The sequence below is a fragment of the Dermochelys coriacea genome, chromosome 20 (assembly GCF_009764565.3).
Source record: "Dermochelys coriacea isolate rDerCor1 chromosome 20, rDerCor1.pri.v4, whole genome shotgun sequence".
In the NCBI taxonomy this organism is placed as follows: domain Eukaryota; kingdom Metazoa; phylum Chordata; order Testudines; family Dermochelyidae; genus Dermochelys; species Dermochelys coriacea.
The window spans coordinates 14,476,648-14,501,836 of NC_050087.2; the positions used below are offsets into that span (position 1 = coordinate 14,476,648).

The following is a 25,189-nucleotide window of genomic DNA, read 5'->3' on the forward strand; positions in this document are numbered from 1 at the left end:
CTGGAACTGTTCCCTTCATGCTGGAGACATCAGTTCCTCACTGGATTGTGGGGTTGGGCTTGGTCCCTCTGGAAGCGATGTAGGTGATGGGGCAGTTTCTGTTGACTGCGAACCGCTCTCCGCTGGTGCACTATGTGGTATTTCAGACTCTTGCTGAGCCTCTTGTGTAGGGTTATCAGCCGCTGCTAGTGCAGGCTCGGTGGTGCCCTCTGGTGTTGAAGTTGTAGACAGGGTTGCAAGCATTGGATTCAGTGCTGGCAATGGTTCTGGGGCTGGTGGCTCCGCCCATTCTGGTTTTGGGACTGGTTCTGGTTGAGTCTCTGGGACTGGATTCACTGTTGCTGTTGCAGTTGTTGGCAGGGAGTCTGGTCCCACCACGTCAATCTGGGTCTTTGGTAACACAGACGAGGCCCTGGTAGAAGGCTCAGGAACAGGGATAGGTGTGAAGGCTTGCTTAGCCTGGCTGCAGGTGACCATTCCCACCCTCTTGGCTAGCTTGACATGGTTGGCCAAGTCTTCCCCCAGCAGCATGGGAATGGGCTAATCATCATAGACTGCAAAAGTCCACATTCCTGAACAGCCCTTGTACTGGACAGGCAACTTGGCTGTAGGCAAGTTTAAAGAGTTTGACATGAAGGGTTGAATCGTCACTTGGGCCTCTGGGTTGATGAATTTGGGGTCCACTAAGGATTGGTGGATAGCTGACACCTGTGCTCCAGTGTCCCTGCACGCGATAACCTTTTCCCACCTACACGCACAGTTTCCTTTCGCTCTGAGGGTATCTGGGAGGCATTTGGGCCTGAGGACCTTTGGTGTGATTTCGGTATAATGAACTGCAATTTGTTGGGGTTCTTGGGGCAGTTGGCCTTCACATGCCCCAGCTCATTACATTTAAAACTGACTGGTCACTGGGGTGAGGTGGATTGCCGGAGACGGTGTGGTGGGACAATAAGGTGTTTGGGGTTTCCCTTGGGATGTAGGCCTTGGGCTGCCCCCGGTGATGAGGTGTTGTCTTGGGTTGCCCCTTCTGGTATCCACTCCAACTGCTACTATCTTTTTTCTTTTCTGCCACCTCCACCCATTTGGTTCTGATCTCCCCCACCTTGATTACAGTTTTGGGCCTCCCAGCTAGGATGTACCTTTCTGTTTCCTCAGGAAAAATCTCTAAGAACTGCTCCATTTGCATTAGGAGAGACAGATCTTCCCGAAACTTAACACTTGCTCCGGATATCCAGGCATCCCAGTTTTTTACAATGTGGTTGGCGTGTCGGGAAAATGCCAAGTCTGGTTTCCACCTTAGGGCTCTGAACCACTGATGGGCATGCTCGGGTTTTAGCCCCATTCTGATTCTGGCCTTTTAAAAAAAAGTTCATAGCTGTTCATGTGTTCCTTAGGCATTTCAGTTGGCCACCTCTGCTAAGGGTCCACTGAGCTGTGGCCACAGCTCCACAATATACTGGTCTGTAGAAATGCTGTACCCAGCGCAGGCCCTTTCAAAATTTTCTAAGAAAGCCTCTGTATCATCGCCTACCTTGTAGGTGGGGAGTTTTTTGGAATGGGGAGCGGTACCTGGAGAAGGTCTGTTAGGGTTATCTGCTAAACCCAGCTTAGCCCTTCCCAGTTCTAAGTGCTTCAGCTCTAACTCCGTATCCAAGCATTTCACTTCTGCCTCCAAGTGTTTCGCCTCTTTCCCCTCCTCTGCTTCCAACTCCAAGCACTTTAAGGCCATTTGTCTTTCATGTTCTTTCTGTCTCTCTTCAGCTTCCAATCTGGCTAATTCTAGTTTCTTTTCGACGTCACTTTCTGTCATCCTAGCCTTCCTGCATTTAGCCTAGGGTAACTTGAGAGCTGGAAAGAAAAAAAAAAAACAGAAACCCAGCTTGTGAATTCCCTTGCAGGAACTTAACTACTCTGCCCCCAGGCAAAGAAAAAAACCCTCCAGCTGCTCTCAGCTAAAAAAAAAAAGAAAAAAGTGTCCTTTAATAAAAAATAATTTCCCTAGTTTTAAACTAATTTTAGATGTATCATTTCAGGTATCTTTTTAGGAGATGGTTTACCTGCTTGATCTCTCTCTTTTTCCAGAGAGGGAGCAACCAAAGAGAGCACAAACAAAACCGCTCCCCCCCCCCCCCCCAAGATTTGAAAGTGTCTTCTTTCCTTATTGGTCCTTTTGATCAGGTGCCAACCAGGTTATCTGAGCTTCTTAACCCCTTACAGGCGAAGTGATTCTGTACCTCTGGCCAGGAGGGATTTTATGTTACTGCATACATAAAGGTCGTTACCTTTCCCATTATATTTATGACATGTATCTCAATATGTTTGATTCTAAGTAGCCTTAGTGAAGCATTTGGTTAGCTTCTTGAGAAAGGACTATTCTCAGTAAGTGCCCAATCAAGAAACACTTAACTGACAATGGACTTTGGAAGACGCCAATCATGTAAACAATGGTGTTGGCCTGCAAAAAGCTGAATCATTCATGGATGTGAGACTTGTCCAGGTGGCTACAAACTCCATCTTGTTGCTGTGACTGCACAGGAAAACAAAGGGGTTTCTGCCCACAAGAGAGAATATAAAAGGCCCTGGAAGCCTCTCCATTTTGTCTTCAGCGGCTTAAGAGATGGCCTCTCCTCCCCCAAGAGATGCCTGAAAGAGACTGGAACAGAGGACAGTAACTATAGGAGTGTGAATGATTGCTGGACTCAGACTAGGAAGGAGTCCAGTCTGTGAAAGAAGCTTATTAGAATATCTTTAAGGTTGAGATTCACCTGTATGCAGTTTCTTAATGTATTAGGCTTAGACTTGCGTGTTTTGTTTCATTTTGCTCAGTAACTTACTTTGTTCTTTCTGTTATTACTTGGAACCACTTAAATCCTACTTTTTATACTTAATAAAATCACTTTTGCTTATTATTGAACCCAGAGTTAGTGACTAACATTTGGGGGAGCAAACTGCTATGCACATCTCTATCAGTGTTATGGAGGGCGGACAATTTATGAATTTACCCTGTATAAGCTTTATACAGAGTAAAATGAATTCATGTGGGGTTTAGGCTCCCAGAAAGAGTGAATACTGGGTGCTGGGAAAGTCTCTGTTAACTAAGAAGCCCCTGAGCTGAATGGATCTCAGTTTCAGTGAACTGCAGGGGTGTGTGGCCCAACCTCTTGGTCTGTGCTGTAATTGACTGGAGTGTCTTACTCAGCAAGACAAGAGTAGAGGAAAGCCTTCTCTGGCAGGGGCGTATGTTCTCAGTGGTATCCCAGCACATCTAGTGACTGTCTTAAGGGGGTTTCTGTGACCAAACCTGTCACACATAGAGTTTAGCAGCTTGCCTTAAAGGGGGCTATGTGAAAATCCTCTTAATGTGCCAGAGGTGATGCTGGATGTAAATAAAACACAGAGGGAGTTGTGGATCCACAGAGCAATGCTTTGGTAGAGCAATAAAAAGATGGATTGTTGCTTAGAAAGGCTCCTCCTGAAGAGAAAAATCTTTGCTGCAACTGATGGGTGTGGAAGTGAGAGGGGAGCACGAGACAGCAGGCCCCCCCCCCGAAGGGTCCCCTGGGCTCATAGTCTCTTCCCGCCTTAGCGGCAGGGCCCGCAGGGGGCCCAGGGCAGCGCGCCAGGCCCCGCAGCACCAGCCCCCGCTCACCAAATTGCTGCTGCGGAACAGGCCGGGCGACGCTGGAGCCAGTGACCCACACAGCGGCCCCCGGGGCTGTTCTTGGCCCGCGGCCAGGCCCCATGAGCCTGGACTCCGCAGGGACCCTGGCTGGGCCCGGCTCCAGCAGCCTGGCCCCTGAACTCTGCACACGGCAGGAGGAGAGCCCACCACGCGCCCCCACTCCCCGCTCTCCCAATGGCTTCTTGTCCCCCTGGGGGAATCACGTGACGGGGGGGAGGAGACGGGACCAGCTGGGGAGGCTTTGCCTATTTGTAGCATGGGGCGGGGGGGGGGGGGAAGCAGCCCCGGCCCCCGATCCCGCCCAGGCGCTTCCTCAGCTGGCCCCAAGCGCTGTGTCTCCCGCCAAGCCCGCCCCCTTCACTCACCCCGCCCCCCCCGCTACGGTTCTGGCTCTTTGGGCCACCGCCAGGACCCTCGCGCACCTAGGCACTGCCCACAAGGCTCCCCATTGGAGGTGGCGTCCGGCCTCTCCCAATAGCTCCCAGGCGCTATTTAAGCAAGGAGGAGGCGGCGGGAGCATCTAAGTGAATCCCTGGCTGGCTGCCATGTTGTACCTGCCTCCTGGGTCCGGTCCGGTCCCTTCCCTCCTGCCCTGTTTCAGATCCTCTGGCTACTGACTCCAGCTCCAGCTCCAGGCTCTATTCCCGACCCTGATCCTTGGCTTGACTCCCACCTCTGGTTCCTGACCACCCTGGCTCTGACCATTAGGCCTGGCTGCCGGTGGGCTGTGATAGCTCCCCACTGCCCTGCACTCCTGAACCCAGAGTGAGACTCTCCTGCCCCCTAATCCTGCGGCTCATCTAGAGCCTGATCCTCCCCCAGAGCATTGCACCCCTAAGCCAGAGGGGTATCCTGCAGCACCCCATCCCAGGTGGGTGCTCATCCCCTGCTCACACCCATGTGGGTTCTGTCCCTGTTCTCGGCCTGGGACATTAAGGAGAGGAAGACCAGGAACGTACAATAAAAGCCCAGAGAACACCTCCTTGGGGGTCAGCTTGACCTAACTGCAGCGCTCGGGGGGACAAGTGGTGATGTAGCTACGTCTCATTTTTCAGTGAAGATCTGGCCTCAATTACCCCTCCCTTACTGCCCGGCCCTGATCTTACCCATTAGGCTCCTCTCGGGTGTGGGGCCGGGGACCACCAGTGCAACTGAGCAGACATTATCAGCCTCGGGGACGTCAGTGCTGATGTGACATGGTTCGACAAGCTGGTGAGCTGGCCGTGCCTCCGTCTGGTCCATTATGTTTATTGCTGTAGTTGGATTGGGGCAGGAATCTCAGTGTGTGTGTGGAGGGCTTTCCATGGCCCATCTGGGCTCTGCAAAAGGGGGGGGTGGGCTCTTGCCTCTTTGAGCAGGAAAGAACAGGATTTGGGGAGGAGATGATGCCACCTCAGATCCCTGCACCCCATAATAATCTCTAGCTCTTCAGATCCATGTTGCAAAGGTGACCTGGTCTCACAAAGTCCCCAGCCCTTCACCAGAACATCTCGAGCTCCTGGCTCATGCTGGACCCTCACGGATGACGAGGCCCAGCACGGTTGGGTGCAATTTGGTGGCCATGATGACTAGGGTGGGGCTCAGGGGTGACCAGTTCATGGGGGGGGATCTGAAAAGGGGGGAAATGGCACTGATAACCCTATCCTGACCACACCCCGGCTCTTACCCTCCCACAGCACTGAGCAGGACGCACTTTGGATCAAGCCTGACAATAATTAAAGGGGCACGGATCGGTGTCTAGCATCTTTAGCTAAAAGAGCTTTTCTCCCCGCTGTGTCTTAGGCATTTGAACTAAAAGGGCATCCGCAAAAATGAAAAGGATGAAGCTGAAGGGTCAAACTCTGCTCCCAGTTACACCAGTGTAAATCTAGAGTGAAGGCAATAGTGTGACTCAGGATTTACACTAGTGTAAATGGGAGCCGATGTTGGACTTTGTCGGCAAATAATCATGTCCCCTGCCAGGCAGTGAGGTTTCCCCAGCACAGGGTGTGATGCTGTCAGTCCTGCCAGCTCCCCAGTCACCCCTGGGGCTTCCATGGATGGCAGGGTATGTGAGACCCCCATTTCTGATCTGTTTTTGAAAAGAGGAAAAAACTAAACTGCTTTTTGAGCTTTCTTCCAGCACCATGAAGGAGCAAAAAGGGGGGGAACCTGACTGCCACCCCTAGAGAGAGAATGAGCAACACACGGAGCAGCAGGTTCCTCATCAGCCAGCAAAGGAGCTGGCATGTCTCATTGCAGGGAGGGGACAGACCCCCAGCCCACGTTCCTGGGTCCTACTGGTCCCACTGAGGTTCTTCAGCCTGGTTGGGCATCTGCTCTGGGTCCCCTCGGATCTCTCAGTCATGCAGGCGTCTTCCTCTCTGGGGCCAAGGGTAGCGGGCTGGGTGGGTGCCCCGTATGCTCTGCTGTTAGCTCCGACTGGGCTTCCTGCCCCATAAGTGGGTGCCTTATACATGCAGTGACTCAGGGGCTCCTGTGATACAGCCTGCATGGGCAATGTCAGGGCACTGCCCCGTCACCCTGCCCCCTGCGTCGGGCGGTGGTGATCCTGGTTGAGTCACAGTGTCAAAGAGGGAACAACTCTGTTAGGTCCCATCTGGTCCATCGTCCCAGAGCAGGACTATTCTCCCCAGGCTAGTTTTAAATATGGCATAACCGGGTGGGTTGTCGGGATCAGGGATTGAACCCTGGACCTCTGGGATGAGCTGCTATGACCTGAGCTAAAAAAGGCACTGCAGTAGCAGGCTCATAAACATCTCTCTGGGGTCCCACCGCTGCAGGGAGACAGGGTATGGCCATATGGATTAGGCAAATGTCCCTAGCCATGGAGCTCACAATCTGCCCCCGAGGGAAGTGATTCCCAGTGGCAGCATCACACAGTATTTCTTTGTGTGAGTATAGGGAGTGAACAGTGAGGTGGCAAACTTTGAAGACAATACAAAACTATTCAAGCTAGTTAAGGCCAAAGCTGACGGCAAAGAGATAGAAAAGGATCCCAGGAAACTGGGTGACTGGGCAACAAGATGGCAGTTGACATTCAGTGGTGACAAGTGCAAAGTAATGCACATTGGCAAACATAATCCCAACTACATACACAAACGGATGGGGTCTAAACTAGCTGTTACTACGCGAGAAACGGATCTTGGCGTCATCATGGAGAGTTCTTTGAAAACATCCACTCAATGTGCAGCGGCCATCACAAAAGCCAAGAGAACATTAGGAACCACTAGGAAAGGGGCTAGATAATGAAACAGAAAATATCATTGTGCCTCTATTTAGAGCCATGGTACGACCACACCTTGAATACTGCATGCAATTCTGAGTGCCCCATCTCTAAAAGGATACATTAGAATTGGAAAAGATGCAGAGAAGGTCAATGAAAATTATTAAGGAGCTGGAACAGCTTCTGTATGAGGACAGATTAGAATTTGGGGGGAACCTGGGCCCACCCTCTACTCCGGGTTCCAGCCCAGGGCCCTGTGGAAAGCAGCTGTCTAGAGTGCTTCCTGGAACAGCTGTGCAACGGCTACAACTCCCTGGGCTACTTCCCCATGGCCTCCTCCCAACCCCTTCTTTATCCTCACCACAGGACCTTCCTCCTGGTGTCCGATAATGCTTGTACCCCCCAGTCCTCCAACAGTCCTCACTCTCACTCTCACTCTCACTCTCACTCTCACTCTCACTCTCACTCTCACTCTCACTCTCACTCTCAGCTCCTAGTGCCTCTTGCTCCCAGCTTCTTACATGCACACCACAAACTGAAGTGAGCTCCTTTTTAAACCCAGGTGCCCTGATTAGACTGCCTTAATTGATTCTAGCAGCTTCTTGATTGGCTGCAGGTGTTCTAAGCAGCCTGTCTGTCTTAATTGTCTCCAGAAGGTTCCTGATTGTTCTGGAACCTTCCCTGTTACCTTACCCAGGGCAAAGGGACCTACTTAACCTGGGGCTAATATATCTGCCTTCTATTACTCTCCTGTAGCCATCTGGCCTGACCCTGTCACACAGGTTCAAAGAAAAATGAGATAAGTTCCTGGAGGATAGGTCCAGCAATGGCTATTAGCCAAGATGCTCAGGGACGCAACCCCATGCTCTGGGTGTCCCTAAACCTCCACCTGCCAGAAGCATCGGACACTTACCACTGTCAGAGACAGGACACTGGGCTAGGTGGACCATTGGTCTGACCCAGTGTGGCTGTTGGCCTGTTCCTCCTAATCCTCCCCCTATATGAGGCCCATGGCTGGATGAAGGCGTAGGTGCTACAAGCCCATGGCTAGGGCCTCAGCTCCCAGAATCATGTCGGGATAGAGGGATTGAGACTGTTATCCCTTCTCACCCCTGGGCAAGGCCCAGCATGAGAACTAGGCACCATTTTTATTCCACTTCAGCCCAGTGTGATCCCCAGTGGCTCCCAGAAGATCATGGGGCTGCCACCAGCCTCTGGCTGCAGAGGAGAAGAGACCTCCTGCGGTCCCAGCACAGCCCAGCTGTGTGTGTGTGTGTATGTACATCTCAGCCCTCTGGTGAGTGCACACCCAGAATTACACAAAGAAACGAGTCAGTTTACACCAGCACATGTTCTGAGTCCAAGGTAGCTGTATTCCGCACAGGGTCGCCCTCCACACCCTATGTAGCACTGAAGGCCCTCTCCACTTACATGGCCACAACCACACAAGCATCTCAAGGTGGGTCTAAAGCCTCTATTCGCCAGCCTGCCCCGCCCACGGTTGGAGGAGGCATTCTCACCCCATTTCACAGCAGGGTCGGCAGAGCACAGCGGGGAGCAGCCACCTAGAGCTGAGACCTGACTCCCAGCCCCCCCGTTTTAACCACTGCCCCCAGCTGCCTCCTCCCCCATATGGCACCAAAACAGGCATCGCTGGGTTCACACAGCGATGGGCGTTCAGAGTGGGCAGGAGACATGGGGGCCGGATGCAGGCGGCAGGGATTGCAGGGGAGAAGGGGCTTGCACTGCGAACAGCAAGTTTGTAAACATGAAGCAGTGGTGAATGGGGGGCAGGGTGGCACTGGCAGAGCGTGGAGCATCTCTGGTGGGTGGCCGCCGCGGGAGAAATTCGCCCCTGTATGGAGAGGGAGCACACGAGCCCTCTGGGCTGTAGGGTTGCCACGTGTCTGGTTTTTGAGTGGAACGCCCGGTTGAAAAGGGACCCTGGCGGCTCCAGTCAACACCACTGACCAGGCCGCTAAAAGTCCAGACTGTGGCACAGTGGGGCAAAGGCAGGCTCCCTGCCTGCCCTGACTCCATGTGGCTCCTGGAAGCGGCCAGCATATCCAGCTCCTAGGTGTAGGGGCACTGCCCCCGCCCTGAGCACCAGCTCCACAGGTCCCATTTGCCAGGAGCTGCGAGGATTGTGCCCACATGTGCAGGCAGCATGCTGAGCCTCCTGCCCCTTTGCCTGGGGCCAGACATGCTGGATACTTCTGGGAGCCTCCTGAAGCAAGCGCTGCTTGGCAGAAGCCCGCACCCCAAACCCCCTCCCGCATCCAAACTTCCTCCCAGATCCCGCACACCACTTCCTTCACCCCAGCCCCCTCTCCTAGCCCTGATCCCCCTCCTGCACCCCAAATCACTCCTCCCTGGTCCCACCCCAGAGCCCACACCTCCAACCGAAGCCCGCACCCACTCCCGAACCCCAACCCCCTCGGCCACAGCCTGGAGCTCGCACCCCCACCCAGAGCCTGCACCCCCTTCTGCACTCCAATCCCCTGCCCCAGCCCTGAGTCCCCTCCCACATTCTGAATACCTCGGCCCCAGCCTGGAGCCCACACCCTCAGCCGGAGCCCTCACCCCCTCCTGCACCCCAGCCCCTGCCCAGCCCTGTGAAAGTGCGTGAGGGAGGGGAGAGAGAGCAATGGGGGGTGGGATTGTGTGAGTGGGGCCTCAGGGCTGAGGCAGGGCAAGGGTGTTCAGTTTTGTGTGATTTCAAAGCTGGCAACCCTAATGGACTGGTGTGGGGCTGGAATGGTTCACAGGCCTCAGGGGCCAGGGTACATTTCAGCCAGTGCTCAGAGCAAAGGCAGGACTCCGGCCATTTAGACATAAGCAGCTTTTTCGCAGATCCACCTGTAGCGCAAGTTGCAGGGCTCGTCATTCCACCGTCCGTCCTCATGCAGGTGGGCGCAGTCCTCATCTCTTATGTGAAAACTGTACATGTTATTGGGCTCCCCTGTGGCCCAAAACCTGAAAGGGAAGGAAGAGAAGAGCCCTTAAGCCCCTGGGCCACTGGTTCTGGCTGAGATGCTCCCATCTATGTGCTATCTGGTAACCGGGTCCCCCCTCAGCATAAGCTAGAGCAGCCTCAGGGTTGGTCTAACTTATGTTCAGGCCCCTGCGGCGTTGTGGGCAGCCAAAAATAGCCAAAGCCCAGCTGTGCTCCAGCCCCACCCCTATGTATGAGGCTTTTCTGCTCTTCTTCAGGCCCTTGAGCCCTGGGCAAGTGTGTGTGGGGGAGATTACGTTACCTTTATGGCCCCTTGATGGCACCAGAGCTGCATAAAGGGCGGTCTCAGGAAAAAGGAGGGAACAACATGACTTCCAAGGAAGGCAGGCTGCCCTCTCCCTGAATGGGGGTTTGTGGCATTTTCACCCCAAAACTCAAGGGTTCATTAAATTCCCCCCACAAACAGACAGATTTTTTTATTTTGAATTATCCAAATGAACACAGGCCTGGGGAAAGTGTCACCTGCTAGCAGAGCAGGCCTCGTTACTGGGCCACTAGAGGATAACAACCTACTACCAGTTAATGGAGCTGCTCCTTTGGCTCAATAACGCCTAGCTTGGAGATCGTACCTTTCAACAGGGAAGAGAAAAACACTTTACAAAGCATGATTTGGCCATTTTGCAAAGGGGAAACTGAGGCACAGAGTGGGGCAGTGACTTGCCCAAGGCCACCCAGCAGGCCAGCAGCACAGTCGGGAATGGAAGCCAGCACTACTGAGCCTAGCCAGGGCTCAAACCACTGGGCCAGGACGTTACTGTTACAGGCCCTCAGTTCACACCCATGCAGTGGAGGATGTCACATTATCAGTGGTCGAAGCTGCCACCTACAAAGGCTATGGAAGCACAAACTTCTCCTTGCCATGGTGTCTCAGACCTGCCCTGCCTTGGAGAGACCCCTCTGTAGGCTGAGAGGGGCGCTCCGTCCCCTTGGCCCATTCAGTCCTTGGCCCCTCAGCTGTGATGGCCGACAAGCCACCAGTGTGATCTGTGGATGCCTTTCCCACTGGGAACTGGGCTGAGACCCAGCAAGCTCATTTCATACAGAGGGCACCCAGCAGCAACGCCAGGTAGTCGCTACAGACCTGGGCCAGATTCGAACCAGTGACCTCCGGGGGACTGATAAAGGCTTGAGTCGGTCAGTCGTCAGGGCACGAAATCAAACCTGAGTGGTGCTGTCCTAGGCCTCAGCCTTGGAGCTACTGAGGTGGAAAGCGCCTGCAGGAGCAGGGGCAGCTGGGGAAGGCCAGGGGCAGGAAGGGGAGAGCAGAGGATCGCCCCATGCTTACGTAAATGCCGCAGGAGTATTGTCCACCCAATGCCAGACACCTTCAGTCCCTTGGTCTGTGAAGCCGATCCAGTGACGAACAGAATCAGCTTTAATGGCCAAGTAATTCTAGAGAGGGGACAACACAGAGGATTGGGTGGTTAGAACTGGAGCATAAGCTAGGCCTCATGGTGGCCCTCTGCATGGGTGCATTTTACCCAAGGAAGGGGCCGGAGGGTCGTACCTGCTCCGTTTGATCGTTGATCACCACCAGATCAGCAGTCTGGCTCAAACAGGTCCTTCTGGCCACCGGCCAGCCCTGGGCAGCCGAGGAGAAAAGGTAGCACCTCCCTCGGTACTGCTCCCAGCCAGGCTGGCACTGGGAAGTGCCTGCCAGAGAGAACACTGCAGAGTCAGCACGTGACTCGGGCGGTATGGGCGGGAGGGGCTCCCCACCCTGGATAACCCCAGTGAATGCTTTCAGCAGCTGCCAGGTACCGCAGGAGCTTCCTTCAAGGAGGCCCTGCCCCAGGAAAGCATTTCAGCAAGGGCATAGCTGTAAGGTCCCTGGGAGAATATTATTCACCCATTTTATGCATCCTCTAAATGTGGAGGAAATTCTGAGTCACTTCCCGATGGAACAAATCAATATTTACTCTCTCAGCTTGCCAGCAAGTTTTTAGACACTTAGCTAATGAGAAGAGAGAGATGGATGGGTAGATACAATAGAGACTTTGCTTAATGCACTGCTGAAAACATTAAACGGACTCTTTCAGCACAATCCTTCATATAATGCTGAGGGAAGGGCTCCCCCTAGGACCGCGGTGGGGGATTGCGCTCAGCACTGACTGCAAGGGAAGACTGCCCCCTACAGACCCCTCATTCCCTAAGGCTTCAACGAATATGAAGGTCCCCCAATGTTCGTGAGGGGCTAAGAATTATTCAGTGTTATTATCTGTACTGCCGTGGCCCCCCCAATCAGGCCCCGTTGTGCCAGGCGCTGTACAGATGCAGAACAGAAAACGGTCCCCCTGCCGTGAAAAGCGACCCAAGGCTGGCGTGTATCTCACCATTCCCTTTCTGTGCGGCATCCAGGATATGGTAGGTCTCGGCCCTGATGTCATCTCTGTCATGTTTCGCTTTGGCCAGATTCCTGGACACTGGAAACAGAATATGCCGTCATGTATGGGAATGGGGTCCCATCCCTTTAAATAGTTTGGGAGCCTCGAGTGGCACTCACCATGTTCTGTGCGTCCAAAGCTGCCAGAAGTTAGCCAGAGCCGCGGATGTGTGCAGCTCGGCCTGGTGTGTCTGTGTACAGACCGTAAGGACCGGGATTCGGGGCCTGGTTGTGACACTGAAATGAGGCCCCTTTCTCAGTAGCAGGAGGCACCGAGCTTGTTACAGTCGGTCCGATACAGTCATTAGGGACTGGAGATCTGGCCGAACACTCCAGCAGAAGCCCAACCTTTCACCAGGGTCAAATTTATTTAGCTCCACCCTGGCCCCTCTCTTTCCCCAAACCCAGCAGGAGCCCTGCCCTCCCCCACTGCCCTGCCCCCCAGTCTCCTACCCTTGGCTCCCCAACACCCCAAGCTTATTACACCTGGGCCTCCTCTTTCTGCCAAGCCCTTGAATCTACCTGCCTCCCCTCGGCCCCAGTGGGTCCCCATCCCCCATCTCCTCCCAGCTTTTCCCCAAACGATTCTGGGGCACAAGAAACAGCCTCTCTGTAGCAGCCCAGCCCAAACAGTTCCTGGAAGCCCAGACAGGGAACACACTGGCATGAGAATCCCTGGCACTAAAGGGTTAATCGACTTTCCCCCCATTCAGAATGCGGCCCCTGGTGCACACAGAGCCCTGAGTGCAGGCTCTGGGGGTATTGGCTGCGTCCCCACTGGGGTCCGCCAGGGTGGGGCTTGGCCCTGAGTTTCCTGCCTCAGGTGCCTCCATCTCAGGGAACGAATCACAAAAGCCGCTCATTCAGGCTGGAACTGGCGTGGGGGGGATCCCAGATGGCCATGGTCACCCAGGGCTGGGATTCTCCAGCCCCATCTCAGCTTCCTGCTGCTGTTCCCCCACCCTGGCCTTCCTCCACCTGAGCCCTGCTCCACACCCCCGCCTGCCCTCACCTTCCACTCTCAGCGTGGCCTGGTCCGACTGCAGCCTCTTCAGCTCCTTGGCCAGCTCCTCCCCTGAGAGACAAACAGAGCCCATCACACTCCTGGGGAGTCTCGGGGACCGGGGCTGAGCGGGAGTGGAGAGGGGTGGAGGTTGGTCAGGAATGGGGAATGGGGTAGAGCGGGGATTGTGAGGAGGAGGAGGAGGGAAGAAGGCCAAAGGGGTGAGATGAGAGGTGCAGGGGAGTCATAGAGGGGACGTTGGGCTGTGGATTGTGAGGACTCTGGTACGTACCAGTGCTGTGCATGGCGGATTGATTGAAATGAAGCATCCCCAGTTCCTTCGCCATCTCGGAGCCTGGAAGAGACAGAGCCCGGTGAGCTGGGAACCATCTTTCTCCCCCGTACTGGTCACGTGGGGCAGGGCCATGTTCTCCAGCAGAGCGGGTCCACGAGGGCCGCCCAGGGTTGGTTTCCTTCCCCAGAGGAGGCTGCATGCGGGTGGATTTGCTTTAACCCCCCAGGCCCTGATAGTCATTAAGGCTCCAGATGGGAGTGAATTGCCCCAGGCCAGGCAGTGAGGCAAGGTTAGAACTCAGGGCCCCCTGACTCCCTGCCCTGTGCTCATTCCCCCAGACCCACGGACGTCGGCCAGCCCTGCCTAGGGGAGAGCCAGTTAGTGGGATTAGTTAGGTTCCCCCCTAGACTAGTGAGTAATGTGGCACCTCATCAAGAACATCCTTTGCAAACGGAATGCCCTGAAAAGTCAAGAGATGAAGCTGAGGCTCTACAGAGCTGCGGTGCTCAGTATCTGGGCCTTTGGGACTGAATTGTGGCCCAGCACCGTCAAGATTGGCAAGAAATTGGACACCATTCAGACAAAGCGTCTTCGAATGATCGAAAGCATCCAATGCCTGGGATGCAAGTCGAACGAAGGGATCTGCTTTCTAACGAATCAGGTCCTGCTCTACTAGATGGTGGCCCAATCCTCTCTCAGGCGGCATGGTCATCTGCTCCCAAGTCCTGCCAACTTTCCTGAGAGACTCTCTTCGACTTTGACCCGAGGAAAGCTGGATGGGAGACCTAAAACATGACAGCTGGATGGTGTCAGAGACCCGTCCCTCACCGGCATCCTAATTCATAATGTGCAGCTTTGGCTCAGGGCAGAACAGCATGGAGGCGCAGAATGCCTTCCATCACCTCTATGCTGTCCAAACAACAGCAAGAGAACTGACCAGCCCTCTAGCTTAGGGAAATCTGCACTAGTGTCTCCATGTCCTGGTGCAAATCTCTAGTGTCGACACACAGCACGGGGCTTGCACAGTGCCATTCCTTTTTGTAATTCACTAGCGTGAGACCCACTGGAGTGAATCCTGCTTTGCACCAACGAAGCACGTCTACATGAACAGGTTTGCATCACCTTTTAACCATCGGGAGAAAGTCTCAGCGACGGGGCGGATTTTCCGTCACTCGGAGCTTTTAACAGATTGGGCCTCTCTCCCATAAAGCACTGATATACTCAACCACCCAATATGGAATTGCTGGGTGGCCTTCTCTGGCCTGGGTTCTGCAGGAGGTCAGAACAGATGCGCTGAACAGTCTCTTCTGGCCATAACATTCATGGGTTTGTGTGCTACCAGAGTGTACATTTCCCTGCTGCAGACAGGCTCTTAGCTAAATAAAGCCTGATCCAAATGCCATTCAAGATCATAGGAGTCTTTCCCTCAGGCTTAACAGGCTGAGATCATTAATCAGTGAATTGGTGTGCAACCAAAACAATAAGAGGCTTGATATGTCCTGTTCCCTTGTGCTCCTGCATCTGTTTGCCTCCACCTCTTGTCCCTTGTCTAATACTTAGGTCAGAAGCGATTTGGGGGCAGGGACTGTCGTTTTGTTCGGTATTTGTGCTGCGCCCAGCACAATTGGGGTGTGGGCTGTGAGTGGGACCTCTAGCTGCTACCGTAATACACCTAATAGTGTTATGCTGGAGGGTGCTGTTGACCGCCCTCACGTGGGTCTGGGATCCACAGACAATGACAGATCTCATTAAAGCCAATGGGTGCCAAGTGTGGGAGTAGCAATCAAGCCCCTGTAGGCCGTGAGATGGCTGCAGACAATGGAGGAGACTGCCCAAAGCACCAGGCTGCATGGCAGATTAGAGCTGAGGTGGGCCGGCCTGAGGGTGTCAACGGTTGCAGACCCTGGTGCTAGGAAACTGGCTGCCAGCTGCATGGGTGGAAGGATGAAGGTGCTGTGAGTGAGACCCTGAGAGGAAGAGGAGACAGAGCTCCCCAGGCACAGAGCTCGCTGGAGGGGCACCTGTGGAGATTTCTGAGCAAGGAACCTGGCTGCTGCTGTTAGTTCCTGCCCTGCTCAGTAGAACAGGACCCCGGGTAACTAAACAAGTCACAGCGAGAACAGACCTGCCTGGGAGCAGCGTTTGCCCCCCTCACAGGAACAAACCTGGCAAGGCCTCAGATTTTGCCTTGGGCCAAAGGGGTAACAACAGTAATACCAACAAACAGACGCCTGGGAGAAAGATGAATTGTTACCACTGGCTCTGAGCATGGATTGATCAGTCCGCATCTGCTCCAGCTCCCTGGACATCTCTGCGTCTAGAAAGAGGGACAGATGTCAGCTGTTGTTTATATGGTTTTGGGGGACTGAGAGTAGGGATGGGTTTTCAGTTTGGAGTCATGGCCCAGGGAGGAATGCTGCATTTCTATTTCCCAGCTTCCCACTGCTCACTCGTGTCTGTGGGAGACAATCTCCCAGTCCTCTCTGAGCCACCCCTGCCCTGGCGCAGTCTGGCCAAACCCAAATGTTAAAAAAACCATGAGACTAGCTTAAAGATGATGAGCTTTGTAAAAAATAATAAATTTTGGATCTCTTTTCCTTGCCTACTGGTTCCTGAATTGTCACGTCACTTTCTCAGGCTTTTCTCTTCAACTAGAAACTGTCTCCATTTTTAAAATAAAAGCTGAGAGTCTCACCTAGTCACATGACTCCAGGAGCTGGGCCTTTAATTCAACCACCTGCAGATGGCAATGCTGAAGCTGTGTGTAATCTCCCACCAGGTGTCATCAGCAGGGTTTGAATATCTGACCCCTGCAGCAAAGACCTCTAACTGCTTGAGCTAAAGGAGTAGCTCTGTTGGCCGGCAGTAGTAGTTGGGCTGTCATCCGATGTGGAGCAGCTGCCAGAGGGGGTCCCAACCAGACTAGCTTGTGGCACATGGGGATACATTCAAGCATCACACCCCAGTGTGTCTCTGCTCAGACTGCGGGCCCTGGGAAGAAGCCCCGACAGAGGCACAGACAATGTGATTTCCCTGGGGCTGCTGGACCTTCTCTCTGACCCAGGCCCTGCCCTCACTCCACCCCTTTCACCAAGGCCCCACCCCACCTCTTCCGCCCCCACCCCGCCCCCTCTTGCCCCCACTCCTCCCCCTCCCCCCTCCAGTGCCTCCTGCAGGCCGCTGAACAGCTGGGAGGGAGCGGGAGGAGCTGATTGGTGGGGCTGCTGGTGGGTGCTGAGCACCTACTAGTTTTTCCCCATGGGAGCTCCAGCCCCGGAGCACCCATGAGTCGGTGGCTATCGGCCCCACTGCTGTGAGCTGGAGGTCGGGTGGCCTGACTTAATGAGCCTTGTCTTACAATTAGCAGTACTGGGGCACAGCAAAGTGCATTATGGGGGATTATACCCCAACCCCTGCAGCATCCCACGCTGGCCATTGACAGAGACACGGGCTGGGGCTGGGAGGGACCTGTGGGGTGATATCTTGGCCTTGTTGAAGCCAATGAGAGCTTGACCATTGACTTAATGGAACCGGGATTGCACCCCGGGGCTTTTCCACTGGGATTGTTCCTCTGTCACAGTCCCAAATGCTCTCCGGGACACTTACACTTTGCAATTGCCACGGCGAGGAGCACGGCCCACAGCACGAACAACACCGCATGCAGGGCGTAAAGGGTTAATATGGACTTTGCCGCCTCCTTCGGGCCCGTAGGGAACTGCAGCCAGGCACTCCCTGGAAGGGAGCAACAGAGATGGGGCGGTTAGCGTACCAATCCCCGCCCCATGGGGAAGGCACGAGGGAAATCAGCAGTCACTGTTATTTGCCTTCACTAACTCAGAGTGATGGACGTGCCTCTGGGGTCAGGCATCTCTGGGCACCGCAGGGCAATTCACACCCAGAGGTTGGGAGGGACATCAAATAGGAATTGGAACATGATTTTGTGTATTTCCATCCAGCCATCCCCATTCTATCTAATCTCTCTATCCCCAGGGCATCTAGAGTCCATCCACCGTCTCAGGCTTCCCTCACTCCTGTTACCCTAGCAGTAAGAGACCCCCATTTCCTGGGAGTCCCCTGTGTTTTCCCAAGGATCCTTCGGAGAACCATGCTGGGCGGTGCATGTGAGATGCTGTGAGGATTCCCAGGTGTTTCACTCTCCGCCCTGCTTCCGTCTCCTCTGTCCCCTTTGACTAGCTTCCACCATCAGCATCCGGCTCCATGGCTCAGGTCTCTGTGTAATTCTCCCCCTCACCCCCCCATCCCCTGCTCGACCTGTGATCCCCTCTTGATGGCTGCCTGTACCCCTGCCCTGGCCTCCTCTCCCAGTGCCCGGAGCTTCCCCAGCACTGTCCCCCAAGAGTCCTCCCCATTGTGCCAAAGACTCATGCGCCATGAAGACCCCCAGCCAGCGAGGCTGCCCCCAGGCCTGTGCCGCTGTCCCCTCTGCTGTAGCCTCCTACAAGCAGGGACCAGCCGTTGGCTCAGAAAGTTGTTCCCTGCACAGTGCCCTGTGCACCCCAGCCACCCCCCAGCCTCAGCCCACTGTGCTCCTGTCAGCGGGGGGCTGGGGAGGGGAAGGAAGCAGCTGTGTCCCCAACCCCCACATCAGCCCCATCCCACCCATCACCCCCCTTTGCTTCCCAGGCATGAAAATAAAAAAGAGGAAGAAAAGAACTGAAAATCCGCTGTAAATGCAGAATTGTTTCTACACAGGAAGCACGCGACACCTTCCCATTGCACACCCCAGGGGCATGCTGCTTGGTCAGCAGGACTCCGGAGCCGAAACGCAGCGGGCAGGACATGTACCTCTGGGCCTAGGAAAGGCACTGGGGACAAGGCTGCTGACGGCACGACCTGGGATGTGTATGAGAGCCCTGCATGGGACAATTTTTTTAATCCCGCTCTAGTCCTGCTCTGCAATACACAGGCCCACCCGCTCCCGCATTGTTACTTGTGTTTTTATCCCGCTTTCACCTGTAAAAACCTTAGATCTCGCAAATCCCGCAGGAGACGCAGATCCCCCCTTGCTACTAAAAATACAAACAAAACAATAACCGTCAAGTAATCTAATCTATCTATCTAGATAGATCTTAATGAAGTTCGGATAAAATTTTTAGTGTTGAAAGAATAAAACTAGATGGTGATCAGACTGAACTATTGGACATTCTGTTTACCTTCCCCAGACCTGAAGATGAGCTCTGTGAAGCTCAAAAGCTTGTCCCGTTCACCAAGAGAAATTGGTCCAAGAAAAGATATTACCTCATCCGCTTTGTCTCTCACACATCCTGGGACCAATACAGTTACTATCTATCTACTTTTACATCCCTCATTGCTGTACTACCAAAGCACCAAACATAAACATGTGACAAAATGCTGCTGAACCAAGTTGGGAAGTCCAGCCTGGTTCTGTCCAGCGCCCTTCGGCTGCGATGTCTGAAAAGCAACATCCCAGAGTAGAAACCTGCTCGGTTCCCACCCCATCCCCTTCCAGAGAACAAGGGCCCCTTCACGGGTGAGCACTGCACAGCTCTGTATGTCGGGCCCGATTCTGCAGAGCTTGCTCAAACCGCCCAGTCCTTGGTTTCAGTGGTGTGTGAGAGCTGCGGAATCGGGGCCTGTTATTAAGGAGTCAGCTAATTGGGAGGAAGAGACGGTTGGATCTCCCACTATTGCAGCCCGGGTGTTACCTGCTCTTCCAGCCACCATTTCTGCCTCTTGTTCCTTGAGCTGCACTCGGTCAGACTCTTCACACTTCTGGTAAATGCGGTCGAAAGCCATCTCTCTGAGCTTCTCCCTCTCCCGCAGGCGCTGGTGGGTTTTATAGCCCCAGAGCCTCTGAGCAGCTTTCCCTGAAAAGGAAACACATGCACCCAATCATCCTTCCCCTCTTCAGAACTGCAGAGATCCGTGTCCCTGTCACTTCTCCCCTAGCGGCTGGGAACCTTTGTATAATCAGCATTCCTGGAAACATGTGAGGGGGTACAACGCTCCTCCCCCCCACCGCCCAAACCGTGACTCAGTACCTATTTTGCTTCAGTCTTCAGGTTAATGGAGACCAGATACTCAGCACAATTCATATTAACAACTGCGCGAAGGAACACAAGCCAACTCAGGAATGATCGGGTTAAGGGATAGTTCGATAAGTTAGATGTATTCAAGAGGGCAGGGCCCAATGCAATTCGTCCTACTTAAGGAACGAGCTGCTGAAGCAATCTCACAACCATTAGCAAAGGAATGGTCTCTGTTGCTTCCTGACTGCGTACTTCTGGTTCCAAATGAGGCGTGAGGTTAGCTGCTCTGAGGTTCTACTGTAGTGGAAACAAGAATAAGTTTGCAAAAAGAAAAGGAGGACTTGTGGCACCTTAGAGACTAACAAATTTATTTGAGCATAAGCTTTCGTGAGCTACAGCTCACTTCATCGGATGCATTCAGTGGAAAATACAGTGGATAGATTTATATACATAGAGAACATGAAACAATGGGTGTTACCATACACACTGTAAGGAGAGTGATCACTTAAGGTGAGCTATTACCAGCAGGAGAGCGGGGGAGAGGAGGGACCTTTTGTAGTGATAATCGAGGTGGGCCATTTCCAGCAGTTGACAAGGACGTCTGAGAAACATTGGGGGGTGGGGAATAAACGTGGGGAAATAGTTTTACTTTGTGTAATGAACCATCCACTCCCAGTCTTTATTCAAGCCTAAGTTAATTGTATCCAGTTTGCAAATTAATTCCAATTCAGCAGTCTCTCCTTGGAGTCTGTTTTTGAAGTTTTTTTGTTGAACAATTGCCACTTTTAGGTCTGTAATCGAGTCATCAAAGAGATTGAAGTGTTCTCCGACTGGTTTTTGAATGCTAGAATTCTTAACGTCTGATTGGGGTCCATTTATTCTTTTACGTAGAGACTGTCCAGTTTGACCAATGTACATGGCAGAGGGGCATTGCTGGCACATGATGGCATATATCACATTGGTAGATGCGCAGGTGAACGAGCCTCTGATAGTGTGGCTGATGTGATTAGGCCCTATGATGGTGTCCCCTGAATAGATATGTGGACAGAGTTGGCAACGGGCTTTGTTGCTAGGATAGGTTCCTGGATTAGTGGTTCTGTTGTGTGGTGTGTGGTTGCTGGTGAGTATTTGCTTCAGGTTGGGGGGCTGTCTGTAAGCAAGGACTGGCCTGTCTCCATAATCGAGAGTGAGAATATTGGAGACAAATGGTTACTGTCGTGCTATCTGGAGAGGCTCACAACCCTGAGTGCCAACCTCAAGGCAGAGACCCCAAACTGGTGGTATGCTCTATGATTAGCTTTCATTAACCCCGTAACAAGAGCGAATTCCTGAAGCACTATAACAGTCTTCTCGTGGAGTCACAGTCCCTGTGGGCATTCCAGTCTATCTTGCCAGGCAAGCTGGACTTTAGATTATATACCAAAGACAATGCTTGTAGCCAATCCTGTAATAAATTAACATAAGGTTTATTAACTAGACAAACAAAATAAGAGAGTTAAAGCAGGGAACATGCATCTGATGAAGTGAGCTGTAGCTCACGAAAGCTTATGCTCAAATAAATTTGTTAGTCTCTAAGGTGCCACAAGTCCTCCTTTTCTTTTTGCAAATACTGACTAACACGGCTGCTACTCTGACACAAATGAGTTACACTTTGTGGTTCCAAAAGGTGAGAGAGTTGTAGAAATCTGTCAGAACTGCATGTCTGTTAGGGCTAACCCAGGTTGACTCAGGGGATCTTAGCTCCTGTTTCCTAGTTCCAGCCCTGTGAGAGTCCAAACAGCAGAGAGAGAGAGATGAAAAAGTTTCTTGTCATCTAGTTTCAGAGTAGCAGCCATGTTAGTCTGTATTCGCAAAAAGAAAAGTAGTACTTGTGGCACCTTACAGACTAACAAATTTATTTGAGCGTAAGCTTTCGTGAGCTACAGCTCACTTCATCGGACGCATTTGGTGGGAAATACAGTGGGGAGATTTATATACACACACAGAGAATGTGAAACAATGGGTTTTATCATACACACTGTAAGGAGAGTGATCACTTAAGATGAGCTATTACCAGCAGGAAGGGGGGGAAGGAGGACAACCTTTTATGGTGATAATCAAGGTGGGCCATTTCCAGCAGTTAACAAGAACATCTGAGGAACAGTGGGGGGTGGGGTGCGGGGGAGAAATAACATGGGGAAATAGTTTTACTTTGTGTAATGACCTATCCACTCCCAGTCTTTATTCAAGACTAAATTAATTGTATCCAGTTTGCAAATTAATTCCAATTCAGCAGTCTCTCCTTGGAGTCTGTTTCTGAAGTTTTTTTGTTGAGGGATAGCCACTCTCAGGTCTGTAATTGAGTGACCGGAGGGACTGAAGTGTTCTCCGACTGGTTTTTGAATGTTATAATTCTTGACGTCTGATTTGTGTCCATTTATTCTTTTACGTAGAAACTGTCCAGTTTGACCAATGTACATGGCAGAGGGCCATTGCTGGCACATGATGGCATATATCACACTGGTAGATGTGCAGGTGAACGAGTCTCTAATAGTGTGGCTGATGTGATTAGGCCCTATAATGGTGTCCCCTGAATAGATATGTGGACAGAGTTTTGATGACATCTTCATCATCTGGACCCATGGAAAAGAAAAAACCCCAAACCATCCGCGACAATGTTTTTGCCCCATCAGGCATTTAGAGCTTAACCCAGAATTCCAGTGGGCAGCGGAGACTGCAGGAACTGTGGGATAGCTACTCACAGTGCAAAGCTCCGAAAGTCGACGCTAGCCTCGGTACTGTGGACGCACCCTGCCGACTTAATGCGCTTAGTGGGGACAACACATAATCGACTGTATAAAATCTCTTCCTAAAAATCGACTTCTATAAATTCGACCTAATTTCGTAGTGTAGACATACCCTGAGTGTCTGTTGCGGGGCCAGTTTGTCAGTTTGTCCATGTGCTTGATTGTTTGAAAAGTGTGAATTGGAAGTGCTTTGTTCCAGATGGGTCTGACTGTTATAAAAAAGTCTCAGTGGGCTTTCCCCAGTCAAACTCCCTCTGTTAGCCACTCCACTGTTCGCCACACAGCTGGTTTGCAACTGACTGCCTTTTTTATAGATTCATAGATTCATAGATACTAAGATCAGAAGGGACCATTCTGATCATCTAGTCCGACCTTTTGCACAGCGCAGGCCACAGAATCTCACCCACCCACTCCTACGAAAAACCTCACCTATGTCTGAGCTATTGAAGTCTTCAAATCGTGGTTTAAAGACTTCAAGGTGCAGACAAGCCTCCCTCAAGTGACCCATGCCCCATGCTACAGAGGAAGGCGAAAAACCTCCAGGGCCTCTTCAATCTGCCCTGGAGGAAAATTCCTTCCCGACCCCAAATATGGCGATCAGCTAAACCCTGAGCATATGGGCAAGATTCACCAGCCAGATACTACAGAAAATTCTTTCCTGGGTAACTCAGATCCCATCCATCTAATATCCCATCTCAGGGGATTAGTCCTATTTACCCTGAATATTTAAAGATCAATTACTTACCAAAATCCCATTATCCCATCGTACCATCTCCTCCATAAATTTATCGAGTAGAATCTTAAAACCAGATAGATCTTTTGACCCCACTGCTTCCCTTGGAAGGCTATTCCAAAACTTCACTCCTCTGATGGTTAGAAACCTTCGTCTAATTTCAAGTCTAAACTTCCTGGTGGCCAGTTTATACCCATTTGTTCTTGTGTCCACATTGGTGTCAAGTGGAGTGCCCCAGGGGTCGGTCCTGGGGCCCGTTTTGTTCAATATCTTCATAAATGATCTGGAGGATGGTGTGGATTGCACTCTCAGCAAATTTGCGGATGATACTAAACTGGGAGGAGTGGTAGATACGCTGGAGGGGAGGGATAGGATACAGAAGGACCTAGACAAATTGGAGGATTGGGCCAAAAGAAATCTAATGAGGTTCAATAAGGATAAGTGCAGGGTCCTGCACTTAGGATGGAAGAATCCAATGCACCGCTACAGACTAGGGACCGAATGGCTCGGCAGCAGTTCTGCGGAAAAGGACCTAGGGGTGACAGTGGACGAGAAGCTGGATATGAGTCAGCAGTGTGCCCTTGTTGCCAAGAAGGCTAATGGCATTTTGGGATGTATAAGTAGGGGCATAGCGAGCAGATCGAGGGACGTGATCGTTCCCCTCTATTCGACACTGGTGAGGCCTCATCTGGAGTACTGTGTCCAGTTTTGGGCCCTACACTACAGGAAGGATGTGGATAAATTGGAAAGAGTACAACGAAGGGCAACAAAAATGATTAGGGGTCTAGAGCACATGACTTATGAGGAGAGGCTGAGGGAGCTGGGATTGTTTAGTCTGCAGAAGAGAAGAATGAGGGGGGATTTGATAGCTGCTTTCAACTACCTGAAAGGGGGTTTCAAAGAGGATGGCTCTAGACTGTTCTCAATGGTAGCAGATGACAGAACGAGGAGTAATGGTCTCAAGTTGCAATGGGGGAGGTTTAGATTGGATATTAGGAAAAAACTTTTTCACTAAGAGGGTGGTGAAACACTGGAATGCGTTACCTAGGGAGGTGGTAGAATCTCCTTCCTTAGAGGTTTTTAAGGTCAGGCTTGACAAAGCCCTGGCTGGGATGATTTAACTGGGACTTGGTCCTGCTTTGAGCAGGGGGTTGGACTAGATGACCTTCTGGGGTCCCTTCCAACCCTGATATTCTATGATTCTATGATTCTATGATATGATATGATATGGTGCTGAGCTTAAATAATTCCTCTCCCTCTCCTGTATTTATCCCTCTGATATATTTATAGAGAGCAATCATATCTCCCCTCAACCTTCTTTTAGTTAGGGTAAACAAGCCAAGCTCCTTAAGTCTCCTTTCATAAGAAAAGTTTTCTATTCCTCGGATCATCCTAGTAGCCCTTCTCTGTACCTGCTCCAGTTTGAATTCATCCTTTTTAAACATGGGAGACTAGAACTGCACACAGTATTCCAGGTGAGGTCTCACCAGTGCCTTGTATAATGATACTAAAACCTCCTTATCCCTACTGGAAATGCCTCTCCTGATGCATCCCAAAAACACAGGCTCACATCCACAATGGTATATAGGCTCTAACTTCCAGTGGATTTGGGGCACAGTGTATAACCCCGTATCTCACAGCAGCCAGCAGGTGGTGCTGAGAGCCACACGTCCCCCCTCACCCAGAGACTCTGTCGTCACGTTCTGTGTTGTCCTCTCCGGGGACCGGAGCGCAGTGGCCAGTGCGGCCAGTTCCAAGCTCTGCAGCAGGACCATCACGGCCGACCCCACCTCCTGCTTGTCTCTGCCATCCCAGAGGGAGGTGCTGTTCAGGAGGGAGTTGAAAGAGCAAGTCACGTCCTGGGGACAGGAAAGGAAAAGCCCTGGGAGCGAGGAAGTATATATGTATTCCCAAGGGGCATTGGGCATCACAGCCTCTCCCAGTTCAAGGGGCAGCAATACTCTCAGAGGAGGAGCCCTTTACAAAGGGGGTCCACTGAGGCTGACTCGGGGCTCCACTGGGACCTGAAGCCAACTGGGGCTAGAACCCTTTGT

At 52.3% G+C, this 25,189-nt stretch overlaps 1 protein-coding gene across 1 annotated transcript; it reads right to left on the reverse strand.

Moving 5' to 3' along the window:
- Window positions 1-7,374: 7,374 nt before the first annotated feature.
- Window positions 7,375-19,555, reverse strand: LOC119846026 (C-type lectin domain family 10 member A-like). The gene is made up of 9 exons (XM_043506863.1): window positions 19,293-19,555; window positions 17,212-17,337; window positions 15,860-15,922; window positions 13,603-13,665; window positions 13,320-13,382; window positions 12,258-12,347; window positions 11,432-11,577; window positions 11,210-11,316; window positions 7,375-9,884 (listed from the first exon to the last, which is right to left on the reverse strand). Exons 1-9 carry the CDS (start codon window positions 19,381-19,383, stop codon window positions 9,737-9,739), a joined length of 897 nt encoding a protein of 298 aa, XP_043362798.1. The 5' UTR covers window positions 19,384-19,555; the 3' UTR covers window positions 7,375-9,736.
- Window positions 19,556-25,189: the final 5,634 nt, after the last annotated feature.